At 34.0% G+C, this 27,545-nt stretch overlaps 1 protein-coding gene and 1 non-coding gene across 2 annotated transcripts; one reads left to right on the top strand and one right to left on the bottom strand.

Moving 5' to 3' along the window:
• Positions 1–12,278: 12,278 nt before the first annotated feature.
• On the bottom strand, positions 12,279–14,007 carry LOC108341369 (ATP synthase subunit alpha, chloroplastic-like). The gene is made up of 2 exons (XM_052879578.1): positions 13,210–14,007; positions 12,279–12,314 (listed from the first exon to the last, which is right to left on the bottom strand). Exons 1-2 carry the CDS (start codon positions 14,005–14,007, stop codon positions 12,279–12,281), a joined length of 834 nt encoding a protein of 277 aa, XP_052735538.1.
• On the top strand, positions 12,794–12,865 carry TRNAR-UCU (transfer RNA arginine (anticodon UCU)). Its single transcript has one exon. It is a non-coding gene; the product is annotated as a tRNA-Arg (tRNA).
• Positions 14,008–27,545: the final 13,538 nt, after the last annotated feature.

The following is a 27,545-nucleotide window of genomic DNA, read 5'->3' on the forward strand; positions in this document are numbered from 1 at the left end:
GCCTTCTCTAGGAAACCATTTCACAAACTTTTCTTTTTTTTAAACCTATTTTGGGGTTAAATTTCAAACAATTTTATTTATTTAAGTTTCTCATAATATTGGTTAAGTACAATGTCTATGTTGCACTCTGAGAAATTTGTGTAAGTTCAAAGAAATTGTAATTTGTGGTTGAATTGAATGAACACAATTTTATCCTATTATGACGAATTTATTAATGTTGGAACTTCTGCTGTGGCTATTGCATTGTTATCGAAGTTGTGATTTTGATTAATTTTTGGAGCTAATGTCTAATTGTTCCAAATGTTGTTTAATGATTTTCTCATTACGTGGTTTGACCCATTCAGAATATTTGAAAACAAATTTGTTTAACGCTGGCTCCACCCATACTAAGCAGAGAAATTTACAAATTCATTGTAGAGTTGGTTTAATCAACACTACCCTATAATAAATTATAATTCTTTTAATTTTATGTGTATGCTTAATCAACATTACCTTATAAAATAAATATATTATATATTATTAACATCGACTAAATGGTACTACATTATAATAAAATAAAATACTATTAATTCTTAACGGTGACTTAACTAACACCATTCTTAGAAAATAAATATATTATATATTATTAGTGTTAGTTTAGTACAAGTTACAATATAATACATTATAATTATAATTTGCGTTAAATATAATTCTATTATCTAAACTTTTATATATAACTATAATTCATATTTGTCACTTTTGTTTCAAATTTTAAAAATAATAGATGTAATCTTTTAAAATTAATTGTGTTCAATTTTTCTAATGTATCAAATAGCATTTCGGACACACATTATAGTGATTTATATAATTTGATACATTTTAATTCAAAATTTACAAAAATAATAATTTTAATTTGAAAAAGTAGAAACATTTAATCTTTATAATTTTTTAAATTCTTAGAGTCGGGTTGATGATATTATCTTAAATATTAATGTTTTAGGCTTTATTCACTTGAATGGATTTGGGAGAGAGTGATTGAATGAATTTTGAGAGGATTTTAAGGTAATTTTTTTTTTGTTGTTTATTTGAGTGGATTTGGACGTGAGAGTGAATTTGGAAATAAAGTTTGTGAGAATTAATGTAGGATTTGATTAATGTGACAGATTAAAAAAATTTACTTTCAAATTCACTCTCACTTACCTCCAAATTCACTCAAATAAACAACAAAAAAATTATTTTCAAATCCTCTCAAATTCATTCAATCACTCTCTCATAAATCCATTCAAGTGAACAAGGGATTAGTGTCGAGCATTGGTTTAGTCAACATTATTAACATTTGTCATGAAACAGATTTAACGTAGATCCTTTTACGGTTGTCGCATTAGTTGTGGTGGACAACGTCACTGAGATATTTAAAAGTGTCAATTTGATCTATAGATCACGGTCAATGCTAATCCATTCTTGAAAAAGTCCTATTTTAGAAAATATGTTCAAGTTAGGACAAAAAAATGTCAGAGCGGCTGCAGCGGAATGATTAACGCGGAATAACAAACCAAGAGGGTTTTTAATACGAATGTGTGCCTTTTAATTTCTACTCAATTAAACTTACCAAGCAAATAATAAAGAAAAATAAAGAGGGTAAGGTTGAGAGAAATTTGCACAGATGATTTTATCCTGGTTTAGATCTTACCAATCCTATATCCAGTCGCTTATCTCAAAACAAGATAAACATTTTACTACTCACAAAACAATTACAAATTACAATCACAAAGAAACAATTTGTAAAAGTTTAGAAACCACCTCTCTTGATACCACAAGAGATGAACCTGCACCTCCTTTGAGTCTTCACAAAGGATGAACACCTTCTGCGAATACTTCACGAAGGATGAACTTTCTCTTCCGAACACCTCCTTAGACACACCAAGGATGAATCGACTATTTCCTCTGTCACCGTAGCAGCACTTCACCAGCTCCACAGACACGAGTTTCACAAGCCGAGCAAGAACACACAAGTCTCAATGATTTCTGAGTACTAGAGCACAAGGAAAAAGTTGTTGTTGATGAATAAAGAGAGCCTATATATACACTCAAGCAAATACTCTTCCATTCTTCGTAACTGGCCATTTAACGCTTTTAATCAATTAATACAAGTGTTTAATGGATTAAAATGAGTGCAACGACTAGTTTTCAAAAGCTGGAAAACTCCAACGATCAGCTTTAATCGATTAAAATGTATTTTAATCGATTAGCTAATAGATTAAAATTTATTTTAATCTATTAAATCGAAAAAAGTTGAGTTTTCAGCTTTTACTCATTTTAATCGATTAATACTTGTTTTAATCGATTAAAACAATGCGATTTTGACTCTGGACATTAATTATATAATATAAAATTACACGGAATCAAAACCACTAAAAATCTAAGTCCTAGACACTAAACTACAATTATTACAAAAGCTTTCCATAACAATACAAGTCTTCATAACATCTTCTTGAATCTTGATTTCTCTTGACTTGATTTGGACATCATCAAAACTTCATCTTCATCATTTTGCTAACATTCTCCCCCCTTTTGATGATGATAAAAAACTCCTTTGATTTAGACCTTTTAGTAATAATCTGGATAAAAACACAACTTATAGAGGAAAAGAGCATTAGAAAATAATAAGCTTTAAACATTTTCTCGCCCTTTTTTATGATAATTAAAAAGCTGTGTTTCATGTTCTCCCCCTAAGATAATGCTCTCCCTTAATAAAAGCATGTATGCATAAAATATAATTCAAAATTAAAGATTTATTCAAGCATACACATAGGATATTTAAAGCATATGATTTTAGGATAAAGAACTTTTAGAGAAAAAAAATCATACTTTGAACCATACCAAATAAGAATTTTAAAGCATAGAAAATATGGCTAAATTTTCAAAAATGCACAAAAATGCACAAAATGAAAAAAAAATGCAATCCTAAGAGATTTTTAAAATTTCTGGATCTCTTCTATTGTTTACCCCTTTAAGGACAACTCCAAATTCGTTTTGCAATGATAATCCTCTAGGTTGTTACCAAATTTTGTTTAGATCTTCCTCTTGAGGATTGTCATTACTCTTCTCTTCATTTGTTGTTCTTGTCAAATCTTCAAAATTACCTGCATCAGATTCATCTGACTTAAGAGGTTTTGCCTCAAGGTCCACAATTTTATCAAAGACAACATGCTTGAAATAAAGTTTTCTTAAATTTTGTTTTAAAAAAAATTAAAAGTTAAACATTGTCCTTTGGGTTATAAAAAAAAAAATCATTTTACAACCCAAACATATCTACCACTTGGAACACCATAATGCTTAACTTTACATTTATTTGAAGTATGACCCATTTTCATACAATAAAAGCATGATACAAAGTTTGTGTTCGTATAAGTTGTTCCTTTTTCTACCCATGTTCTACGGGTTCTATTATTATGTTTATTTTTAATTTTAGGAACATATTTTTAACAATCTTATTTTCATTATTTTTACTACATTCTCTTAAGGTTGTGTGTTCTAGTAGTTTCTAAAAATTTTCGCAAGAAGTACATTCATCACTACTAGTAAATTTACCATTTTCAAGAAATAAAACTTTATTTTTCAAATTTTTATTCTCTTCAAGAATATTTTCAAAGTCTAATTTTAAATTTTTATTTTCTTTAGAAATATTTTCAAAATTCAAATTAAAATTTTTATTTTCTTCAAGAATATTTTCAAAATTCAATTTTAATTCTTTGAAATTCTTTTTCAGTTTCTTATGAGCTTTATCTAAATTTTCTGATTCTACTATTAAAGCAACATAAGTTTCGTGCAATTCATCTTCACTAATTTGACTGTAATTATCAGAATCGCTAGATGTACTTACTTGGCTTCTAGCGTCGTCGTCTGCCGTTAAACAAATGTTTGCTTCTTCATCCGATTCGCTCAAGTCGAAAATTGTTTCGTTGTTATCGTCGTCATCGTCCCATGCGATGTAGGCTTTCTTTTTCTTGAAGTTTTTCTTTTCCTTTATTTCTTCATTCTTCTTTTGATTTGGACAGTCCGCCTTTAAGTGTCCCCTTTCTCCACAACTATAACATTTATAGTGTGAGGAAGATCCTTGATTTTCTTTCTTTTCGAATTTTAATCTTCCTTGGTCTTTTGATTTCATGAACCTGTTGAGCCTCTTTATCACGAGTCTCAAATTTTCTTCATCTTCTATTTGGCTCTTGGTCCTTTCTACCTCAGATTTTAAGGCTAGACTCTTTTTCTTAGTTTTTGCTTTTGCTTTTTCTTCATCTAGTCTTCCGAGATCAAGCTCATGCTCTCTCAATTTCCCAAATAATGTCGCCATAGTCATTGTATTGAGATTTTGTGACTTAGAAGTTGCAGTCACTTTTGGTTGCCACGACCTGTCTAAAGATTTCAAAATTTTTATATTAAGTTCATCATTTTCGAAAGACTTACCTAGTCCAATGAGATGATTAACGATGTTGGTGAAGCAATTTTGAATGGCTGAGATTGTTTCTCCTTGCTTCATCCTGAACATTTCGTATTCCTGGATCAAGGTATTCTTTCTCGCTCTCTTTATGTCATTTGTACCTTCGTGGGTTACTCTCATCACTTTCCACATTTTTTGAGCAGTCTTACAAATAGAGATCCTGTAAAACTCGTCAACTATTAAAGCAGATGAAATAATATTCTGAGCTTTTACATCATTTTGAAATCTCTTCTTATCTTCAGCAGTCCACTGAACACAAGGCTTTGGTTCCTACATATTGTTAGTAGGAACAAAAGGGTCAAATGCAATAGCTTCCCAAATATCAAAATCAATAGACTCAATAAATATTTGCATTCTAACCTTCCAGAATGCATAATTTTCACATGTGAATAGGGGTGGTCTATTGATAGAAGCACCCTCTGCAAAAGTTTGATATGATCTTACCATTTGAATAACTATCAAATCAAGCTTTGACGTCAATTGTCAAAGCGGCTGCACCGGAATGGTTAGCATGGAAACACAAACCAAGAGGGTTTTTTAATACGAACGTATGCCTTTTAATTTCTACTCAATTAAACTTACCAAGCAAATAATAAAGACAAATAAAGAAGGTAAGGTTGAGAGAAATTTGCACAGATGATTTTATCCAGGTTCGGATCTTACCAATCCTACATTCAGTTGCTTATCTCAAAACAAGATAAACAGTTTACTACTCACAAAACAATTACAAATTACAATCACAAAGAAACAATTTGTAAAAGTTTAAAAACCGCCTCTCTTGATACCACAAGAGATGAACCTGCACCTCCTTTGAGTCTTCACAAAGGATGAACACCTCCTCCGAGTACCTCACGAAGGATGAAATTCCTCTTCCGAACACCTCCTTAGACACACCAAGGATGAATAGGCTATTTCCTCTGTCACCGTAACATCACTTCACCAGCTCCACAGACACGAGTTTCACAAGCCGAATAAGAACACACAAGTCTCAATGATTTCTAAGTACTAGAGCACAAGGAAAAAGTTGTTGTTGATGGATAAAGAGAGCCTATTTATAGACTCAAGCAAATACTCTTCCATTCTTCGTAACTGGTCATTTAACGGTTTTAATCGATTAATACAAGTGTTTAATCGATTAAAATGAGTGCAACGGCTAGTTTTCAAAAGCTGGAAAACTCCAACGGTCAACTTTAATCGATTAAAATGTATTTTAATCAATTAGCTAATAGATTAAGATTTATTTTAATCTATTAAATCGAAAAAAGTCGAGTTTTCAACTTTTACTCATTTTAATCGATTAATACTTGTTTTTATCGATTAAAACAATGCGATTTTGACTCTGGACATTAATTATATACTATAAAATTATATGGAATCAAAACCACTAAAAATCTAAGTCCTAGACACTAAACTACAATTATTACAAAACTTTCCATAGCAATACAAGTCTTCATAACATCTTACTGAATCTTGATTTCTCTTGACTTGATTTGGACATCATCAAAACTCCATCTTCATCATTTTGCTAACAAAAAAATCCCAACTTCTAGAATCCCCCTTAAATGGATTGGAATGAAGGTTATACTAGGTTTAGCCCACTATAAAAAAACATCGAAAAACATAAACTATTTTGTTCATATATATTTTTATTTCTTTTTCTTAATTTCTGATCAATTAATAGACTTTTTTTTGTGGTTTTCTTGATGATCAATAATTATTAGGATTTATGTTCTAGATTTCAATAGGAACCATCAATTATTACTTTGATATTCATATTATTTGGATTATTATTTTATTAATCTTTAAATTTCAATCAAATCTTAACAAACCATACAAATATAAAGAGAGAAGATATCCGTGTATATATATATATATATATATATATATATATATATATATATATATATATATATATAATATTTACCATACCTTTAATACAATTCGAGAATAATTTTGTGGAATGGGTTAGCTATCAAATACATTAATGCAACTAAGGGATATTGCCTCGGTTGTTTTAGGTTTATAACAGCGGTTCTGCAATCGAAGTATATTCAGGCGAGGTAAAATGTCAAGACTTTTTTTCTCTGTTCAAAAAACTCGAAGTAGTAACACGATTAAAAGAAATAAAAAAATGGGTCTATTGCCTCGATTCTAATTTGAACCGAGGTCGTAGACCCCTAAAATTAAATAATTAAAGGGTCTATTGCCTCGGTTGGATCCAGAACCGAGGTAATAGATCATTTTTACCTTAGTTTTTACCAGAATCGCTGTCTAAAGTATATATGTATTTTTAAAAAAATTATTGTTTCTATATCACATAAACCATATGAAAGAAATCCTAGAAACACAAACAAACGCAAAAAACATTGTTTTCTATTTATCGGGAAATCTTTTTGTTTTTTTTTCAAAGTTTAAAAAAATATTTAAAATAGTTACATTTTGAATTTTGAGCTAAAAAATTTTGTGCAGGAATTTCATGATTTTTTGGTTCTTCATACAAATTTTCATTTCATTTAGAGTTCGTTTGAGCATACTCTCAGTTTTACATATACCTATGTTTTGATGTGTATGGTGTATGAAGAACAATCAACCAAACAAAAACTTGAAAAACGTAAAGCGAAACTAACCTGAAGGTGAGTTTGGGGCTGAAACAAAACAAAATGAACATCCTAAAGCATCTAGTCGAAGAGCTGAAGAACACCTGTGCATAAAATCAATCGGTCAAAACGAAAGAAAATCATACCTAAGCACTTAATCAACGTAAAATAAGAGAAAAAAAGCAAGAAAAGTTGAAGAGGATGGCTGCAAAAATGGAAGAAAGAGAGTAGTGGCACACACCACAAACAGAAAAGCTTCTGTTTGAAAATGCATTTGTTCGCAAAATTTAACCCTAAACAAATGTTATTACCTCGGTTATTTTATTAACCGAGACAATAAGGGTTTTATGACCTCAGTTCTATAAAGAACCGATGCCTAAACCTTCTAAAAAATATTCAATTACTTTATGCCTCGGTTCTCTAAACAACCGAGGTTGTAGACTTTTGCAATAATTATAAAAATGTTATTGTGTTAGTTTTAGGCATCAGTTCTTTTTGAACTGATGCATATACCTTTGCCAAAAATTACAAAAATGTCACTGCGCCAATTTTAGGCATTAGTTCTTTTTGAACCGAAACATATACCTTTGTGAAAAATTACAAAAATGCCACCGCGCCATTTTTTGTTTCAATTCCAAATAAACCAATGTAAAATGCGGGAGTTAAAATCTTTTTTTTACTAGTGATTAATAAACTTCATATAATTATATCTAACGGAAATATTGCCTTTTGATAAAGTTATAGTTATAATTTTATTTAATTATTCTTACTTATGAATCAATTTCTAGCATACAAAGAAAATAATACAGAGAGGTAGAGATAGAATATATATATATATATATATATATATATATATATTTGAAGATTTATTAAAATTTCATGAATTGTATGACTATATGTACAACAAGAAATAAAAAAAATGAAGTATGAATATAACAAGAGAGCAGAGAGTTTTGTAAATATATATACAAATAATCTACACCTCCTTTTTGATTTCATTCATTGAATTTCGTTTGTTGATTCGAGCTAAGTTCTATAAAAACACCTGTCTTTTTTTAAATATGCTGAACAGTTCCTGTAGGTTAAGCGCCTCTTGTCAAAGAAATGAAAGAATAACATGAATATTGAAATAGGTTTCATTCTTTATAGGATCCACTTTCTGAAGATCTCTTCCCTCTTTTTCGGGTCAAACATTCCTTGCAACAATTCGATAAACAACCCTTTGGGATAGATATAGATACCCCCTAGAAACGTATAGGAAGTTTTATCCTCGTACGGCTCGAGAATATAAAAAATTCTATGTATTTCAAAAATTATGATGTAAAATAGAGCAATAAAATCATCAAATCCATTAAACAATGACTTAAGTATTTTTCTTTCGTATTTGCTTTCTGAAAATAAAACTCTTCCTATTTTTACCTCCATAACTCAATTTGAAGAATTATAAAAAAACTAAAAAGAAAACCAAGCCTTTAGCAGCTATTTCATTTATTGAGTGGTCTCTATCCCCTTTCTTTCCGGTGTTTCATTTCTTTATCATTCATTTCTTTTTTCTAAAATTTTTGATAATAGAATTGATGATACAATTTGAAAATGGTATTTCCTTAATTCCCCGATTTTTTATATTTTCTTTGAATCTTGGGGTTTAGAGATTACTATGGGAATCTTCAATTTTTTAAAAAAAGGGGAGCAACATACGTTTTTTTTCTCTGAAAGAATTATACAAAAAGTTAATTCCTGCGGATAAACTTTTTGATCAAAAAGTAGTTTGATTAATTTCAACCATTTTTTTTAACCTTGCGGAAATAAGATCCTTTCTATCTTTATAAAAAAATATACTTATGAACTTTTTAGAATTTATTCAATTTTAGATACTTGTTCTTGAGAAATGAATAAATTCGAGCCCCATCATGTACTATTTACATCATTAATCCCTTTCCTGTCCCCAAAACCAAAAAAAGGGGGCCTAGTGGAACAGAAAAAATGATGTCAAGTCAAGAGCATGTTCATTTCTAAAATACTAGAAAAAATGGCGGATATCAGAATCCACCCCTAATTGAATCATGTCTTTCAAGACGCACGTTGCTTTTTTTTTTCATTTCAAACGATGTTTTACTCTCACATTCCCTTAGTTTAGATACATTATGTAATTATCGAATCGTGACTAGTCATTGATTCATTCGCTACATAATAATCTATCCTTCTTTTTTACGTTTCGGTCTTTCTTATATATAATGAAAACCTTTTTCTTTTAAAAGTAAAGACATAAATGAAAATGAACTTGATATTCTAGCAATAGATTTTATACACTATTCTATTTTTTATAATTTATAAAGTAGAAAAATGGTAATTTTTTTTTCAAAAAAAGGCAGGGGTCCCTTTTAATTATGAGATACAATCTGTATTCAAATATGATATACATCATAAATAGATATGCTCTGGGACGAAAGGATTCGAACCACCCGTTGCCTTACTGTTGAGACCTCGGCAAGCGTACCGGATCGTTCAAGTAATAAATCAGTAAGTCCGAATATCGTTTTCCCAAGGGATTTGTTTTGATTCACAGATTGATTAAAGTTTACTAATTTAGCAATTAATAAACGTAATTTAGTAACACAGATGAATTTTAGCATGCAGATGAAATTAAAGTGGTAAAAACAGTCTACTTAAAGTTCACTGGGGTTGAAATTCAAGTTCATCACTCCAGTAATTTTCTACTAACACAATTCCTCAAAATTAAGCATCGACATTCTAGGCGCATGCAGTCCTGATTCCTCATAGACAGTTCTTAATCATTCAAACTAAATTGCTAATTCCTTAGCTAATTCAATTATCAGATTTGCCTTAAACACAATGTCACAGATGACTAAAAATTCCCTCCTATGTCTAGGACTCGAAATCCTTTAGCAGTTTTATCCTAGGTCCGCGGTCTCATACATTTTCCAATGATTTAACCGTTCAAATAGCTCAGATTTCTATCAAAAGCATGAAAAATAAGAATAGAACACAAAATTCATACAAGATCATGCATTAATAGAGAAATTACAAAGAGTTTCAGAAATTTACTCTCAACCCCAGTGAAATGGAGTTTTAGCTACACATATACAACATAGAAGAGAGAAATGATGGATTGGATGGTGGAAATTGGAAATTTTCCACCATGGAAGCCCCTTGGAGCAGCTGCAGCAGCGTCAGGTCTCCTCCCCGTTCCAGATCTCCCTCCCGTAAATTCTGGATCTGGTTTGCTTAAAAAGAAGGTCCAATAATTGAGTCACGGGCCATTTTCTGGACGAGCGTCCCAATTCTGGACGAGCGTCACATTTCTGGACGAGCGTTGGACGAGTTCTGGACGAGCGTCCTCACTCTGGACGAGCGTCCTCTGTCTTTCTACCGGACGAGCGCCATCTGCCTGCTGGGCGAGCGTCCTCTAACGAACGTCCTCTGCGCGCTGGACGAGCGTCCTCTGCGCGCTGGACGAGCGTCCTCTGCGCGCTGGACGAGCGTCCTCTGCTGTGCTGGACGAGCGTCCTCTGGCTATGAAACGATCGTGCGCTCGCCATGTGACGAGCGTCCTCTAACGAGCGTCTGCTATGTGACAAGCGTCCTATGACGAGCGTCTGCTATGTGACGAGCGTCCTATTTCTTCTAAGTCGCGCCCGGGCGCCCCTTTGTTTCTTGCGCCCGGGCGCGAACCTCTCGGTAAATTCGCGCCCGGCGCCCTTTTTCTCGCGCCCGGGCGCGATCTTCTCGGCAAAACTGCGTCTATGAGTGTGATCCAAGTCTTTTATGATATCCAATCCTTATTTTACATCAAAATAAACAACAAAAGCATCAAAAACATTTAAACAGTCAAAATTATACTTATATCAACAATTATACACTTTTCATGAGAATAAACACTAAAACTTACTCAAAAGCCACACAATATAAGCAACAAAAACAAGTAAACTTTTCACCTATCACTTACCGCTTGGCCATGCCCCATTTTCCATTTTACATTAATAAAGACTATTATTAATATTGGTTATTTGTCAATTCCAGTTCAAAAATTTCTATATAAAAAAAATTTGTGACTAGTCTTTTCTATGTGTATCTACATTGCTATCTATATCTCTAAATGGATATAGATAGATAGGATAAAACTTAATTTATTGATCATTACATAAAATTCAATTAAAAATCTTTTGAAACTGGATAAGTTCAAATAAAAGAAGGATTCTCGAGGTTTTTATCTTATTTGATTCATTTTTTTACTTTTATTCATAACTCTTTATTTTCATTGTTATTGTATTATGTATATAATGCAATAAAATTGAAAATTATAATGAAAATAAAAAAAAAAACAAAAATAACTTTTATTTTATTAAAGAACAAAATGTTTGTTATGCTTAATATCTTTAGTTGGATCTGTATTTGTATTCCCTCCCTCCTTTATTCCAGTAGTTTTTTGTTGGAGAAATTGCCCGAAGCCTACGCTTTCTTGAATCCAATTGTGGATATTATGCCAGTAATATCCCTATCTTTTTTCTGGTAACGTAAATTATATATATATATATATATATATATATATATAGCAAAATCAAAAAATGAAAATTACCCCGTTTTTCAAATTTCATTAGAAGATTATGGCCCCCTATTTCTTTATTTTGTCTGATTGCTTTGTTCAACAAAAGATACAATAATGATATTGTAGCAGGTATAGTTTAATGGTAAAAGTGCGATTCGTTTCAAGGACCACTTCAAAGTTAAGGGATCCCCCGTTTGATTCATATCCCTATCAAAAACTTTATTTTTTATAATTAAAGGGACTCCTTTATATCCCTTGATGAATGATTTGCGGTATAATATACATTATATTAATTTGGATACAAGAAGAATCGAATCAAATTTGACAAATTGAGTTCTAAAATTATGAAACATAAGTTTTTTGAATTGGATCTAGAATCCGAATTTTTTTAGTATTACTAAAGGATCTATGGAGAGAAATATACAAAGTTTCTTTCTGATCGTAACTGAATCTTCCATTTTTTTGCATAGTAGAAATTGATGCAAAATAGCTATTAAACGATTCTTTTAGTTTACTAGAGACATCAACATTTTTTTAGCTCGACGGAAATTTTCTTCTTTTCCTAAAGATTTTATGAAATAGAAATAGAGAACGAAGTAATTAGAAAAAAAACATAGATTGTTAGAATATTGCTCTTCTAGAGGGAACATCTAAAAAGCAAGATATTTGAAACCTATTCATACAAAAAGGCTAACATAGATGTTAAGGGTCAATTTTTGTTTATTGTCCATCTCTTCATTCCGTAAAGGAGCCGAATGAAACAAAAGTTTCACGTTCGGTTTTGAATTAGAGACATTAAATCATAATCATGAATCAACGTCGACTATAACCCTTAGCCTTCCAAGCTAACGATGCGGGTTCGATTCCCGCTACCCGCTTATATTTTATTCTATTTCAATTTATCTTTTTTCTTCTAGAATGAATCTAGAATTCTTAAAGAATTTGTCAATTCTTCATTTTCATTTCTTAATTTAGTTTTAGTTATATATATTCAATTATATTCAATTGATTTATCTTTTTTCTTTTATTCTAATTATTTTATTTGATTTATTTTTATAATTTCTAGAGTTCTTTGTTTATATTTGATTCTTTAATCTTTTTTAGTTAATAAGGTTTAGTTAAAAAGGTTAAAGAATCCAATATAAAATAGAAGCGTCCATTGTCTAATGGATAGGACAGAGGTCTTCTAAACCTTAGGTATAGGTTCAAATCCTATTGGACGCAAGTTGTTTGCATATCTATATGCAATTTCAACGTTGTCCTTATATTTTTTATTTATTTATTACATTTTGATTCGAATTCGTTATATATAATATTCAAATGAAATAAAAAGATATGAAAAGCTACTAATTCTAAAAATTGGAAAATTGAATTACAAAATTATTTAATGATTCATCAATTTTTTCTACTTGTTCCTGGAATAAAAAGAGTTCCATCTGTTCTTTAATAACGTCCTTTAAAAGGGCTTCTGCTTTGCCAGTGAATGTCTTGGTAGAAGATATGATTTCTTTGAATTGAGGTTTATTCGTCTTTAAGTAAGCACGTAACTCAATAAGAAATTTTCTTACCTGTCCAATTTCTAATGAATCAAGATAACCATTCATTCTGGTATAAATAGTTACTATCTGTTCTTCCACAGTAAGAGGAGCTGATTGGGATTGTTTAAGCAACTCGCGTAATCGTTGACCTCTTGCTAATTGATTTTGAGTAGCTTTATCTAGATCAAAAGCGAATTGTGCAAAAGCTTCTAATTCTGCGAATTGTGCTAATTCCAATTTTAATTTACCAGCTACTTGTTTCATGGCTATTATTTGAGCCGCCGATCCAACTTTGGAAACTGAAATACCGACATTAATAGCGGGTCTTATTCCATCATTGAATAGATCGGCCGATAAGAATATTTGGCCATCTGTACTGGAAATTACATTCGTAGGAATATAAGATGAAACATCTCCCGATTGAGTTTCAACTATTGGTAAAGCAGTCCTACTTCTTTCGCCTAACTGAGAACTTAATTTCGCGGCTCTTTCCAAAAGACACGAATGTAAATAAAAAACATCCCTTGGATAAGCTTCGCGACCTGGTGGTCTTCGTAATAGAAGAGACATTTGCCTATAAGCATGTGCTTGTTTGGAGAGATCGTCATAAATGATTAAAGTGTGACATTCACGGTACATAAAATATTCAGCCAGAGCTGCTCCTGTATAAGGCGCGAGGTATTGTAATGTAGTTGGAGATTCTATTAATCGAGATTCCGAAGTTGAAATTTCTCCTCGACCGTCAATTGGTTTGGCCAGGGCATTTATAACACGACTCAAATAAGCTTCACTTATAGGTGATGGAAGCTTGCTATGGGTGAGACGCATTGAACCAGAAAGCCAAACAGCAAGCGTTCCAGTGAGCAATGAAGGCAGCGGAATTCTGGAATAGATGCAGAGAATGGTATGGGTTCAGTGAAGAATGGAGTGGGTTAGAACCTCTCAGCTCAGAGGGCCTTCTACTTTGGAAGGAAGCTAGAGGTAAGGAGAAAGAAAGTGAAAAATTGGGTTGACTCAAGAGCAAAGATAAGCTGGAATTTCATTTCTGCAGCAATTAGACTAAGCTCAAAAGTGTCTACAAAAGGAAGAGGTCTCCTATTTATAGGAAGATAAGAGCCTCAAATCTGAAATGAAATTCAATCCAAAAGCAAATGAAAAAGGCGCCAATTTGCTTCAGCTCTAAACATGCCTCATTCCAACTTAGCAACACACGTGAAACAACACCAATTCTGAATTCTTATTCCAACTCAGTAGCACACGTGAAAGCTGGGCTAGCTAGGTTATGAGCTTTTTGATAGCTTTGGCAGCAAGCTTCTCCCTCCAAGTCTCTCTTTTCATGTGCTCAAATGCTATGTTGGCAGCTGCTCCCTCCAATTTTATTAATCCTACAAAGCAAAGAAAAAATGTGCTTTTAATTATGGGAAGAAGGATTAATGTAAATTACCTTCCATAGAAGCAAAATGGTAGGTGATCCTTCTTCCTCTTGAATCCTCTTTGCCATGGTTCTAGTAAGAGGTCCAATATGTGTCTTAGATGGTCTTCCATCAGACCCTCCCTCTTGAAAAGGATCTGTCTGTTACCAATAAGGAGTATTGGTAAATCTTGAAGAAATTTGTTTTGATGATGCTACAAGAAGTTTTAGTTGAAGAAGATATTAGAATTAGTTAAAAGAAATTTGTAGAAATTAAATGTAGTAGGAAATTCTTGTAAACCTTGTAAACTTGCATTTTTAACTGCAATAATCGATTATGATTAAGCAATAATCGATTATCACAAGTCTTACTTGAATAATCGATTATCACTTCATATAATCGATTATCACATTTTTTGAAAACCTGTAACGGACTTGAATAATTGATTATCACTTACAATAATCGATTATTCATGGCAGTTGGGAGCTGATCTTTGGCACTTAGTGTACTTGGCTATATATTTTGGTTTGGAGAAATTAGAATACAACGTTGTTGAACAGAAGCTCTAGCAGAATACTGTTTGTCAGAGGAAGTTCTCAGAAGCTATAGTTCAAGTTCCCTTGCTTGGTCTCGTGAACAGGAGAGGCTCGCGTTTCGTGTGTCGATTGTCGGACCAAGCTCTCTTCGAGTTAGCAAGGTGCTCTGCTTGGTCTCGTGAATAGGAGAAGCTCGCGTTTCGTTTGTCGATAGTCGGAGCGGTTCTCTTCGAGTTTGGCAGAGTGTTCTTCTTCCGGTTCGTTCGTCGAAGGAAGGTTTATTTATCTGCTTTATTAACAATTTGTTGTAATCTGTGAAACATCTTTTTAGTGGAATTGTTAATCACTTTTTATAGTGATTAACGACTGGACGTAGATTCTGTTGAATCGAACCAGTATAAAAATTACTCGTGTGATTTTCTATTCCCTACACTCTTTATTTTTTACGCATATCAACTGTTCGATAAATTTTCTGAAAGAAAATTATTTTTACAAATTTATCTTAAAAAGGTGACCGAATACGCTTTCCACTCTCTTTCAAGTTTTTAATTCCGCTGCGTGACTCTATAACGGTACCGATTGTTCCAACAATTGGTATCAGAGATTGCTTTGATAGTTTTTCAAAATTTGCGAAAATGGCCGGTCACAATCAAAACCATGTATATGCTGAGGGTGCTTCCATTAACAGACCTCCATTGTTTACTGGTGATAACTATGCTTTTTGGAAAGTGAGAATGGAGATTTTTATGGGGTCTGTTGATAGAGGTATCTGGGAAGCTGTACAAAATGGCCCTTATATTCCTATGAATACTGTTGATGGTGTAGAGACTGAAAAACCTTATTTTAATTGGACTGCTAAAGAAAATAGACGAGCTCAGTTTGATATTAAAGCTCGCAATATAATTTCATCTGTTGTTGTACTTGATGAATTTTATAGAATTTCAGTGTGTAAGACAGCACAGGAGATGTGGGAAGTCCTCAGAGTCACTCATGAAGGAACAGAGGACGTGAAGCGCGCTAGGAAGAACACTCTCATTCAGGAATATGAGATGTTCAGAATGCAACCTGGAGAAACGATCTCTGACGTTCAAAAACGATTCACTCATATTGTGAATCATTTAACAGGGTTGGGTAAGACTTTTGATACTGATGAACTTAATGTGAAAATTCTGAAATCTCTAGACAGGTCTTGGCAACCAAAGGTGACTGCCATCTCGGAGTCTCAAAATCTTACTCAAATGTCAATGGCAATCTTGTTTGGAAAGCTCCGTGAGCATGAACTTGAGCTGAGGAGATTGACTGCTGAAGAGGATCAAGGCAAAAGGAAAACTCTAGCTTTCAAGTCTGAAATCTCAAAAGGAAAAAGTTCTAAGAGAATTGAGGACGATGATTCCGACGACGATGAGGAGAACATGAGCCTCATGATAAAGAAATTTGCCAAGTTTATGAAGGCAAAAGGAAAGGACAAATTTCGTAAAGAAAGGAGAGAAAATCAAGAATCTCCTTCAAGTGTTAAATGCTATGGATGTGGAGAAAGAGGGCACATGAAAACTGAATGTCCAAAGAACAAGAAAAGTGAAGAAAAGAAAGAAAGGAAATTCCCAAAGAAGAAGAAAGCTTACATAGCTTGGGAAGACAATGCATCTAGCTCAACAAGCTCAAGTGATTCAGATGAAGAAGTCAATATTTGTCTAATGGCTGACTTAGAAGATACTGGAAGCCAAGTAAGTGATTCTAGCTTAGAGTCAAATGATGAATTTGATTTACAAAAGGCATTTCTTGATTTGTTAAATGAATCTGAAAAACTTGATGTTGCTCATAAAAAGTTAAAGAAAGAGCATAATGAATTGAAATTGAATTATGAAAAGTTGCTTGATGATGAAGTTGTCTTAAGAAATAAAGTTAGTACTTTAGAAACAAAATTATCTGATGCAAATGCTACTGTTGAACCTGTTGAATGCTTATCTTGTAAGAGTCATATGTTTGATATTGACATACTTGAAAACTTACTTGCAAAGGCAACCAAGACAAATTCACCTGCTAAGACAAACCTTAATAGAAGCAATATTGAAAATAGAAATATGCATCAAATAAATAAGTCCAAAGTAAGAAGAACTCGTAGAGTTTGGGTTGAAAAAGGGACTTTTGTTCAAAACAAAGTAAGTAATGCTTGTTGTTTTTACTGTATGAAGCACGGACACACATCAAACAAATGCAACATTAAACATTTTGGTATTCCAAATGGTAAATATGCATGGGTTAAAGTTGTGAAATGATTTATATTCTCATGAACTAACCCCAAGGACCCATAATTAGATTGGGGACCTAAAACTCTTGCTAACTTGTTTTGTAGGATCAATATAAGTCCAAGAAGTCACTGTGGTATCTTGACAGTGGTTGCTCAAGACACATGACTGGTGATAAGAAAAGATTCATCTCTTTTGAGAAAAAGAAGCAAGGATTTGTAACGTATGGGGATAACAACAAAGGCAGAATAATGGGCACTGGAAACATTGGAGGAGGAAACACTTTGACAATAAAAGACGTCTTATACGTTGAAGGCCTCAAACATAATCTTCTAAGCATAAGCCAACTATGCGACAAAGGTTTCAAGGTAACTTTTGAGAGTGACAAATGTACTGTTTATTATAAAAATTCTGCTGAAATTGCTTTGCAAGGTGTTAGGCATAATAACATATATTTGATTGATATTGAGAGTGCATCTAGTTATAGTATAACATGCTTAGTTGCTAAAGAAGACAATCCATGGCTATGGCACAAAAGAGCTGCACATATTCACATGCAACACTTAAATAAATTAATCTCTAAGGATCTTGTGATTGGTTTGCCTAAACTAAAATTTGAGAAAGATAAACTTTGTTCTGCATGTCAAAAGGGTAAACAAACCAAATCTTCATTTTCATCTAAAAGCATGATTTCAACATCAAAACCTTTAGAACTTTTGCATATGGACTTGTTTGGTCCATCTAGAATTAAAAGTTTTGGTGGAAACTACTATGCTCTTGTAATTGTTGATGATTACTTTAGATTTACTTGGACTTTCTTTTTAACTCTGAAAAGTGAAGCTTTCAAAGCATTTAAAACTTTTGCTAAACGTATTCAAAATGAAAAAGATTTGAAAATCAAAACTTTGAGAAGTGATCATGGTGGTGAATTTGAAAATGAATCGTTTGGAAAATTTTGTGAAGAATTTGGCATTGCACATAATTTTTCTGCACCTAGAACTCCCCAACAGAATGGTGTTGTTGAAAGGAAAAATAGATCATTAGAAGAATTAGCTAGAACGCTTATGAATGAATCTAATGTGCCAAAATACTTTTGGGCTGATGCAGTAAGTACTGCTTGTTATGTGTTAAATAGGATGCTTATTAGGCCAATTCTAAAATTAACTCCATATGAACTGTTGAATGGTAGAAAACCAAATATATCTCATTTGAAAATTTTTGGATGCAAATGCTTTGTCTTAAATAATGGAAAAGATAATCTTGGAAAATTCGATGCAAAATCTGATGAAGCAATTTTTCTAGGATATTCTTTGACTAGCAAAGCTTATAGAGTGTTCAATAGAAGAACACTGATAATTGAAGAATCAATGCATGTTGTTTTTGATGAGATTGTAGACCTTAAGGTAAATCCTCTTGAGTCAAATAGACCCATTGCAGGTGATGAGGATTACTTAAGAGAAGCCCTTGAGGAGATGTATCTAAATGAAAATTATCCTCCGGAGCTTCAAGAAACACCCCAAGTCATTGATTCCAAAAGCTATCAACAACCAAGAGGACTATCTTTGGACAACATCATAGGAGATATATCAAAAGGGGTAACTACTAGACATAATTTAAATAATTTTTGTCTAACTGTTGCTTTTGTGTCTCAGGTAGAACCTAAAAATATAAAGGAAGCTCTTCAAGATGACAAGTGGTGCATTGCTATGCAAGAAGAGCTAAATCAATTTGAAAGGAATGAAGTTTGGGAACTTATTCCAAAACAAGAAGAATTCCAAGTCATAGGAACAAAATGGGTATTCAGGAACAAGCTTGATGAGGATGGAAACATCACAAAGAATAAAGCAAGGCTAGTTGCTAAGGGATACTGTCCAGAGGAAGGTATAGATTATGATGAAGCGTATGCACCGGTAGCCAGGTTAGAAGCAATTAGATTATTACTTGCATATGCATCTTTGATGAAATTTAAACTATATCAAATGGATGTAAAAAGTGCTTTCTTAAATGGTTTTATAAAAGAAGAAGTGTATGTTAGTCAACCTCCTGGCTTTGAAGATTTTAAATTTCCTGATCATGTTTACAAGTTGAAAAAGGCCCTTTATGGTCTTAAACAAGCACCTAGGTCTTGGTATGAAAGACTTAGTACCTTTTTAATTGAAAATGAATTTTCTAGAGGAAAGGTTGATTCAACCTTATTCATTAAGAAAGTAGGAAAACACATTTTAATCGTGCAAGTTTATGTAGATGATATCATTTTTGGGTCAACTGATGATTCTTTGTGTGAAGAGTTTGCAAAAATAATGCAAGGTGAATTCGAGATGTCCATGATGGGTGAGTTAAACTTTTTCTTAGGACTACAGATAAAACAAATGAATGGTGGAACATTCATCTCTCAAACTAAATACTATAGAGAAATTCTTAGGAAATTTGGTATGGATAGCTGCAAGGAAGCTAGTACACCCATGGGTACTTCATGTTATTTAGATAAGGATGAAATTGGAAAAGGAGTGAATGAAACCATGTTTAGAGGCATGATAGGATCCTTGCTATACTTAACTGCTAGTAGACCAGATATTATGCAGAGTGTTTGTGTATGTGCTAGATACCAAGCCAATCCTAAAGAATCTCATTTGACTACAGTTAAGAGAATTCTAAAATATCTTAAGGGAACTACTTCATTTGGACTTTGGTATCCCTCTGATGCCTCACCTAGTTTAATAGGATACTCTGATGCAGATTATGGTGGTTGTAAAATTGATAGAAAAAGTACTAGTGGAACCTGTCATTTCTTGGGATGTTCTTTAGTGTCATGGCACTCAAAGAAACAAGCATGTGTAGCTTTGTCTACCACCGAAGCTGAATATATTGCAGCTGGAAACTGTTGTGCCCAAATTTTGTGGATGAAACAACAATTGGAAGACTTTGATATCTTCCTTGACAAAATTCCTCTAAAATGTGACAATACTAGTGCAATAAATTTGACCAAGAACCCCATAATGCATTCAAGAACTAAGCATATAGAAATTAGGCACCATTTCTTAAGAGATCATATACAAAAGGGGGATTGTCAAATTGAATATGTTGATACCTTACATCAATTAGCTGATATCTTTACCAAGGCTCTATCTAAAGATAGTTTTTTTGAACTTAGAAGAGAGTTAGGAGTGTTAGACATATCTTAGAATCAAAATCTATGCAAATTTTTGCATTTTTCGTAAACTTAACGCTTCATAATCGATTATCACTAAGTTATAATCGATTATGCATGTTTAAAATTCAATTCTGGAAAATCTTGAGCAGATAATCGATTATCATTATGCATAATCGATTATCATGCAATTTTGGGCAGTAATTATTGAACGGATAATCGATTATCACGAGCCATAATCGATTATCGTGCTGACAGTTTCAAAAATAGAGCCGTTTGAGCATCCCGTAACGGCTATAAACGGCCATAAACGGCTAACTTTTCCATTTTTCTTATAAATAGCCCCCATAATCGATTATTAGACACTCCTTTGCACCTAAATACTGTTGAAATCAAATCTAGAGCTCAAATCTTCTTCATTTCTCTTTACCTTCTCAAAATCTCATTTTCCCATTCTTCCTCCATGGCTGACTCAAGAAGGCACCGTCGCAGAACAGCTGGAGCCTCCTCTTCTTCTCAACCACGTCTTGCAAACATAGATGGATGGATTTCAGATCAAGGGAAACACACAGACTTTGTTAATTCTTGGCAAGAAAGGAAGATCATGGCGGTAAAGTTTATTAGTCTTGACTTTTTCCGCTTCTATGGCTTTCAATTTCCAAACACTTTTGCTGAGCAGGGGTTAACGCATCTGTTAGAACAAAAAGGCTGCATTTATCCTGATCTGATAAGAGTCTTCTACTTCAACTTGCGCTATCGAGATGGGATAATATCTACTAAGGTCAAGGGAGTACGCATCATTTTAGATGATGACATATGGACCAATGTTGCTCAACTTCCCATCTGGGATGATGCTGTCAAAGTCCACTTAGGACTTGAAGATTTCAACAGGATGATGACTTTTCAATCCTTCCTACGTCATCCTGAACGACAAACAAATAGAAGGCAATTACTGGTTGGAGGTTTTAAAGTTGAAGAAAGGATGATCCACTACTTGATTGTCTGGATTTTATGTCCTAGAGCAACCAACCATGCTCAATGCTCTGAGCAGGATTTACTTTTATTGTATGGGATTCTAAATCACATACACATCGACTAGCCTGCTCTCATTGCTGACACAATGGTAAAAGCCAAGAAATCCCATTCATATCAACTTCCCTATGCTCTTCTTATCTCTAGGATTTTAGAATTCAAAGGTATACCTGTTGAAGGAGAACTAGTTCAAAATATTGCAACTGTGGGATCAGAAATTGGAGATACAACCTTTCGTCAAATGAGATTCATTACTGTCGCAACCGGAATCGCGACGGGACGACGATCCAAAAAAAACGGGTTTCGAAAAGAGATTTTGGAGTCGCCACCATAGTTTATTCTGGAAAACTACGGAAAAACCATAAAATAATAAGACACGGTCCGCAAAAACCAGATTCTGGGTTCGGGAGTCGGTTACGCGTAGGGAAGGTATTAGCACCCTACAGCGCCTGCCCGAGGGCAGTACCTTTAACTAAATGCGCGAATGTGATGTGGTTTTCAAAATGTGTAACTATCCCCTAAAATAAAATTCTAAATAAACAAAATATATTATTTAGTTTTTTGGGCCCGACAAGGATTGACCTTGCTCCTACGTATTCTCATTCAAAATGAGAAATCAGGGTTACGTAGTTCTTTGGAATCTATTTGGGAAATTGTTTTTGAAAATTGTTTGAAAATTGTTTGAAAATTTGATTTGGAAATGATTTTGTACTTTTGGGAAATGAACCTGACAAGGACTGGCCTTGCTCCTACGTATCTTCATTTTTGATGGAGAATCAAGGATCACGTAGTTCTGGGCTAGGAAGATTGTTTGTTGTTTAAAATTGTTGATGTTTTTGGGTTTTTTTGAAGATTTTATACCCTTTTCGTATTTTGTTTAAGAAAGAGAAAAGGTTGTTAGCACAAGGACGATGCGTGCGATCACACATGTGCATAAACCTTTAAAACATATTTTTTTGTTAATTTTACTTAAGGAAAAGAAAAGGTTTTTAGCACAAGGACGATGCGTGCGATCACGCATGTGCCTAAACCTTTAAAACATATTTTTGTGATTTTAACTAAGAAAAGAGAAAAGGTTTTCAGCACAAGGACGATGCGTGCGATCACACATGTGCATAAACCTTTAAAACATATTTTTTGTAATTTTAATTAAGGAAAAGAAAAGGTTTTTAGCACAAGGACGATGCGTGCGATCACACATGTGCCTGAACCTTTAAAACATATTTTTGTGATTTTAACTAAGAAAGAGAAAAGGTTTTCAGCACAAGGACAATGCGTGCGATCACACATGTGCATAAACCTTTAAAACATATTTTTTTGTAATTTTAATTAAGGATCATAGACGTTCGTCCTTAAATTGCAAGAAGTAATCTTAAGCGCTCGTTCTTGGTTAATTGTGATGTGAGCGTTCGGCCGTAATTGGATATTCTAAGTTTGAAATCTTAATCGATTGGCCGCGGTGTATTAGTGTGTATGAGCGTTCGTTCTTAACTTAGTATACTCAGATGGTAATCTTGAGCGTTTGGTCTTGGTTCAGTTCTGATTGTGAGCGTTCGGTCTTAGTGTGTTACTGATGGATAGCGTTTGATCTTGATCATATTTTTCTCAGACGTCAATCTTAGCGTTCGTTCAAATAGTGTTACTCTCAGGCTTCAATCTTAACGTTCGTCCTGGAAGGATCCATTTTGAGTAATGTGTTCTATTTTGGCGTTCGGCATGATATTTTAGGAAATGATAACGTTCGTCCAAAATCGTGTTCGACCTGATTGTTTAGCGTTCGTTCAGTAGCGTTCGTCCATATCATTTTAGTGAAAGACGTACGTCCAAAGTAGGGTTCGGCTTGTTGATTGGAAAACGACGTTCGTCCAGTAACGTTCGTTCCACAAGTGCTTGGATGAATAGTGTTCCGATGAATAGTGTTCGGATGAATAGTGTTTGGATGATTAGTGTTTGGATGAATAGTGTTCGGATGAATAGTGTTTGGATGAATAGTGTTCGGATGAATAGTGTTTGGATGAATAGTGCTCGGATGAATAGTATTCTACAAATAGTATGGGGTTCAAAGTTGATTTTCTCTAGAAATTGAATTATGTGTATAAATGTTTGCAATGTATATTGTAATGTGATTTATGTGAAAGTATGTGAATGCATGATAGATGATAAATTACTGGGATAATATGATTGTGAAAGTGAATAGTGAAATTGTGTATGATTCGAACATTTCGAGGAGAGATGGAGGAAAGTGATATGTGGTGTTGTTGTTCTGTATAACTGTAGTGAACTTTGTATTTTGGTCTGTCTATCCCTAAACTCAAAGCATTGTTCATGCTCAAGTAGAGAAGAACAATGTGAGTGGTGAGAGTAGAGGGAGGTCCTCGTCTATAGTCTTTGAATTTAGACATAGACAGATTGGGGGATTTACCTTGCTAGTGTTGGAGAAAGACCAGCTGAACTATGCAAGTGCAAAGACGACTGATAGTTCGACAGTTATACCAATCCGGATGAGTCTTGTGTTGGAATTTACCTTGCTAGTGTTGGGGAGTGCCAGCTGAACTATGCAGGTGTAAAGATGAGTAGTGTGTTGGGAATTTACTTTGCATAGTGTTGGGGAGTGTCAGCTGAACTATGCAGATGTAAAGATGAATCGTGTGTTGTGGATTTACCTTGCATAGTGTTGGGAAGTGCCAGCAGAACTATGCGAGTGTAAAGATGAGTTGTGTATGTGGATTTACTTTGCATAGTGTTAGGGAGTGCCAGCAGAACAATGCGAGTGTAAAGGTGAGTCGTATGTGTTGATTTACCTTGCATAGTGTTGGGAAGTGCCAGCAGAACTATGCGAGTGTAAAGATGTGTGAGTTGTGGTTCAATGAGCATGCTATAATTGTTCCTGTATATGTATCTACGTATGATGACATGAATTAAGTGTGAGATTGGTATAACATGCTTTTTATATCTAGCTCACCCTTGCATTGTTTGTGTTGTGTGCTGTTTGGGTATGTTTCTCTGGCGATGATCATCCACTTGGATGGGAGCAGACGTTGTTGAAGAGAGTTCCTTGGAGCAAGAGCTGGAGGTTGCTGATGTTGCAGAGTAGTCTTCTTAGAAATTTCCTAATTGAACACTTGTAGTGATCAATCCTTTCAACTGTTCAAGTTTAAATTTTCACTCCTTTTATTTGGATGATTGTAATTTCACACTTAAATTACACGTCATATTCTGACTGTTCTCTATATTTGAATGTTGACGTCTTTATTATATAATATTGATTATTATATAATCGGGATGTTACATTAATGGTATCAGAGCAGTTTGTCCTTAGGATGACCTGTGAGTTGTGGGTTTGTCGTGTCTTCTCTATGAAGAATTGAGTCTAAATGGTGTAATTTACCATTTCCTCCAAGTCTAGATAGTAGATTATTGTTTCCAACTAGAGCTTTTGAGAACAAAAAACGTCTTGATAGGAGTGATGAGGGTGCACACTCATGACTTTTACCAGAGATGACTTTCCTTTCTTAATTTTGAAGGTTTGGGGAAAGATAGAGTTGTGATTCCAGTGTGGTTGTCTTTAGAAATCTTTGTCTTGTTCTTGCCTTTGTGGTAGTGTACTGTGCTCTATAGTGGTAGAGGGATGCAGATTCAAGGACAACTTGATATGTATACCTTCATTAGAATTGGTTAGAGCCTTTAAAGCAAATTCTTGCCTCAAAGATAAGGAAATAGAAGACCAAAGTTTAAGTTTCAAAGGATGGGTGAAGATGTTGGGGTTGGATTTTATAAGTAATGTTTTTGGGGTGAAGAAGTTTTCAAGAATAGAGTCAGAAGGTCAGATACCGTGTATTCCACAAGAAGAGTTAGGTTTGAAAGTTAGAATAAGATGAGCTTTGGGTAAGCATGGGTGTGACAAAGTTTGAGAGATCAGTTTAGTTCAGTGTATCAATAACGTCAGAGGTTAGAAGAAAGGGAAGTGTTGGTGAGCGACGGAGTAGCATTAGGTGAGATTTGTAACATGGACCAATGTATCGGCGATTATTGGAATCTGAATAAGAGAAGTGATATATGGTTTGAAGCTTAAGTTAAGAAAGAAATAAGTGGACCACGGGAAATCGTTATTTGGATAGGAAGTAGAAGAAGAAGGGTTTGAGGAGCAGTGTGTAAAACATAGAATGAATTTAAGGAGGGTGTAATAGAAGCCGGATCTCCAAGTTGAGGGAACATAAAGTGTGTGAGGAGAATTGGAGTATTATAGGAATGTGAGTTGAATAACCAAATGGAGTGGTTAAGCATTAATCGCAATTGGATAATGCATAGTCAAGTTCAGAAGAATGTTTCAAGATTAGTGGTTCGTATAGAATAAATGTTTGATCATTGGCTGAAATGAGAGATTTCAAATGTTGAAGGAAGGAGTACACCAGGATGTCAGTTTGGTAAGAAAGTATAAGGTCAGAGAATTAAGGGCACAATGGATGAAGAAAGGAGAAGAAAGGTTTTAGAACAGATGATAAAGGGTGGTTGTAGTATAAGTTGCTAAAGAGAGTATCGAGAATGGTCAGAGAAGTTTGGGTTGGTTGAGATGTTTAGAGTTATGAAGTTGCATGTTGTGATAAAGTTAATTTTCTTTGGGTATGGTTTTACGGTGATGTTTAGTGTTCGGCTGAGTTTGATCAAGAGAGAAGTGGATGTTGAATGATGGAATGCAGAAGGCAGTAAGTTGGTAAGTTCAGATAAGGTCAGAGGATTGGTATTATTGGTTAAGAGTATCTTGAGGTTTAGAGGATTAAAGATAGGGTTTGTATTTTGACGACTCCGAGTTGAAGAGGACAATTCTTGAAGAAGAAGGTTTTAAGTTAATCTAGACGGGATGAGTGCAAGAAGAATTATGAGTGATGTGGCGTTTGTGTAGTTAATCTAAGGGCTCAAGTTTGAAGTTTATATGGAGTGGTTTCTTGACAAGGAAGGAGAACGAAGGTGGTGCATCAAGTATAGTTGAGCCAAAGATGGAAGCAAGTGTTATGAGAATTCAAGATGTCTGCAAATTGTAAATGAAGAAGAGATGATGTTGTTCTTTCGTAAGTTTGAGGTGTGATTCAAGGGAAGGGTTTTGGTTGGTTTTCTGCAACAAGTATGGGATTTTATAACTTGGAGAAGTGGAATTCACTTTGGAGTGGGGTCTTAGGCAACACCAGCGTCCGAAATTTTTGGGTGGTTCTTGTTTAAGTCGTGTAGTGCAAAAGGAAGATGGAGGTTGAGTTAGAGCAATAATATTTGGACTCAATATAATCATAGGGAGAACTACAAGGTTGAGGAATCGCAGAAGAGAAATAGAGGACATGTTGGCATAGTCTAGTATAAGTCTTAACAATCAGGAGTGATTTCGGGCATGGTCGTTTTGTGGAGTAGAAAACAGTGTTGAGGAAATGGAATGACAAGGCTATTATGCAAGGGAAGAGTTTTCAGAGTTTTGTAAGGTCATAAAAGTTCTGAGAAAGGTTCTTCGAGGGTGATCTTTTGCTGGTTACAGTTGTCATGAAGGAAGTGTTCTTTTAAGTAAGTTGGTGAGTAAGGAAGTATAAGGATCAGAGTAGCGCAGCAGATGATGGTGAGCATGTTATTGTCAGTAATAGATATGCATGAAGAGCTTCCAAAATTGTGGATTAGTGGTTTGTGAGGGACGAGTACTTTGAAACAGTATTGGTGTTGTCATATGAGCATGAGTTGGGAGTGTTTGGTAATCTTCAAGAGTCATAAGTGAGTTTAGGTGTGAAAGAAACATGTATCAGGCAAGGGAGATAAGTGAGCCTTCGGTTGCAAGCTACAGGGTCAACTTTAAGTGAGAAAGTATTAATGGCTTTGGAACGGGAAGAGTGGGTCAATGGGCGAAGGAGACTATTTGAGCTGTGGTTTTGAATTATAGTGGCAAGCTAGAGGTAAGGTTATGTTAACAGATGGTTTGAACAAAGAAAATTATCTCGACTTGTTCCGGTAAGCTCAATTT

Source organism: Vigna angularis, chromosome 6 (genome assembly GCF_016808095.1).
Source record: "Vigna angularis cultivar LongXiaoDou No.4 chromosome 6, ASM1680809v1, whole genome shotgun sequence".
Classification (NCBI taxonomy): Eukaryota; Viridiplantae; Streptophyta; class Magnoliopsida; order Fabales; family Fabaceae; genus Vigna; species Vigna angularis.

Excerpts from the sequence above, each read along its gene's own strand:
- LOC108341369 (XM_052879578.1), bottom strand. The coding sequence starts at position 14,007 with ATGCGTCTCACCCATAGCAAGCTTCCATCACCTATAAGTGAAGCTTAT. Across the intron at positions 12,315-13,209 it reads ATTCATTAGAAATTGGACAG|GTTTCAAATATCTTGCTTTT; the intron begins GTAAGAAAATTT and ends TTGTATGAATAG.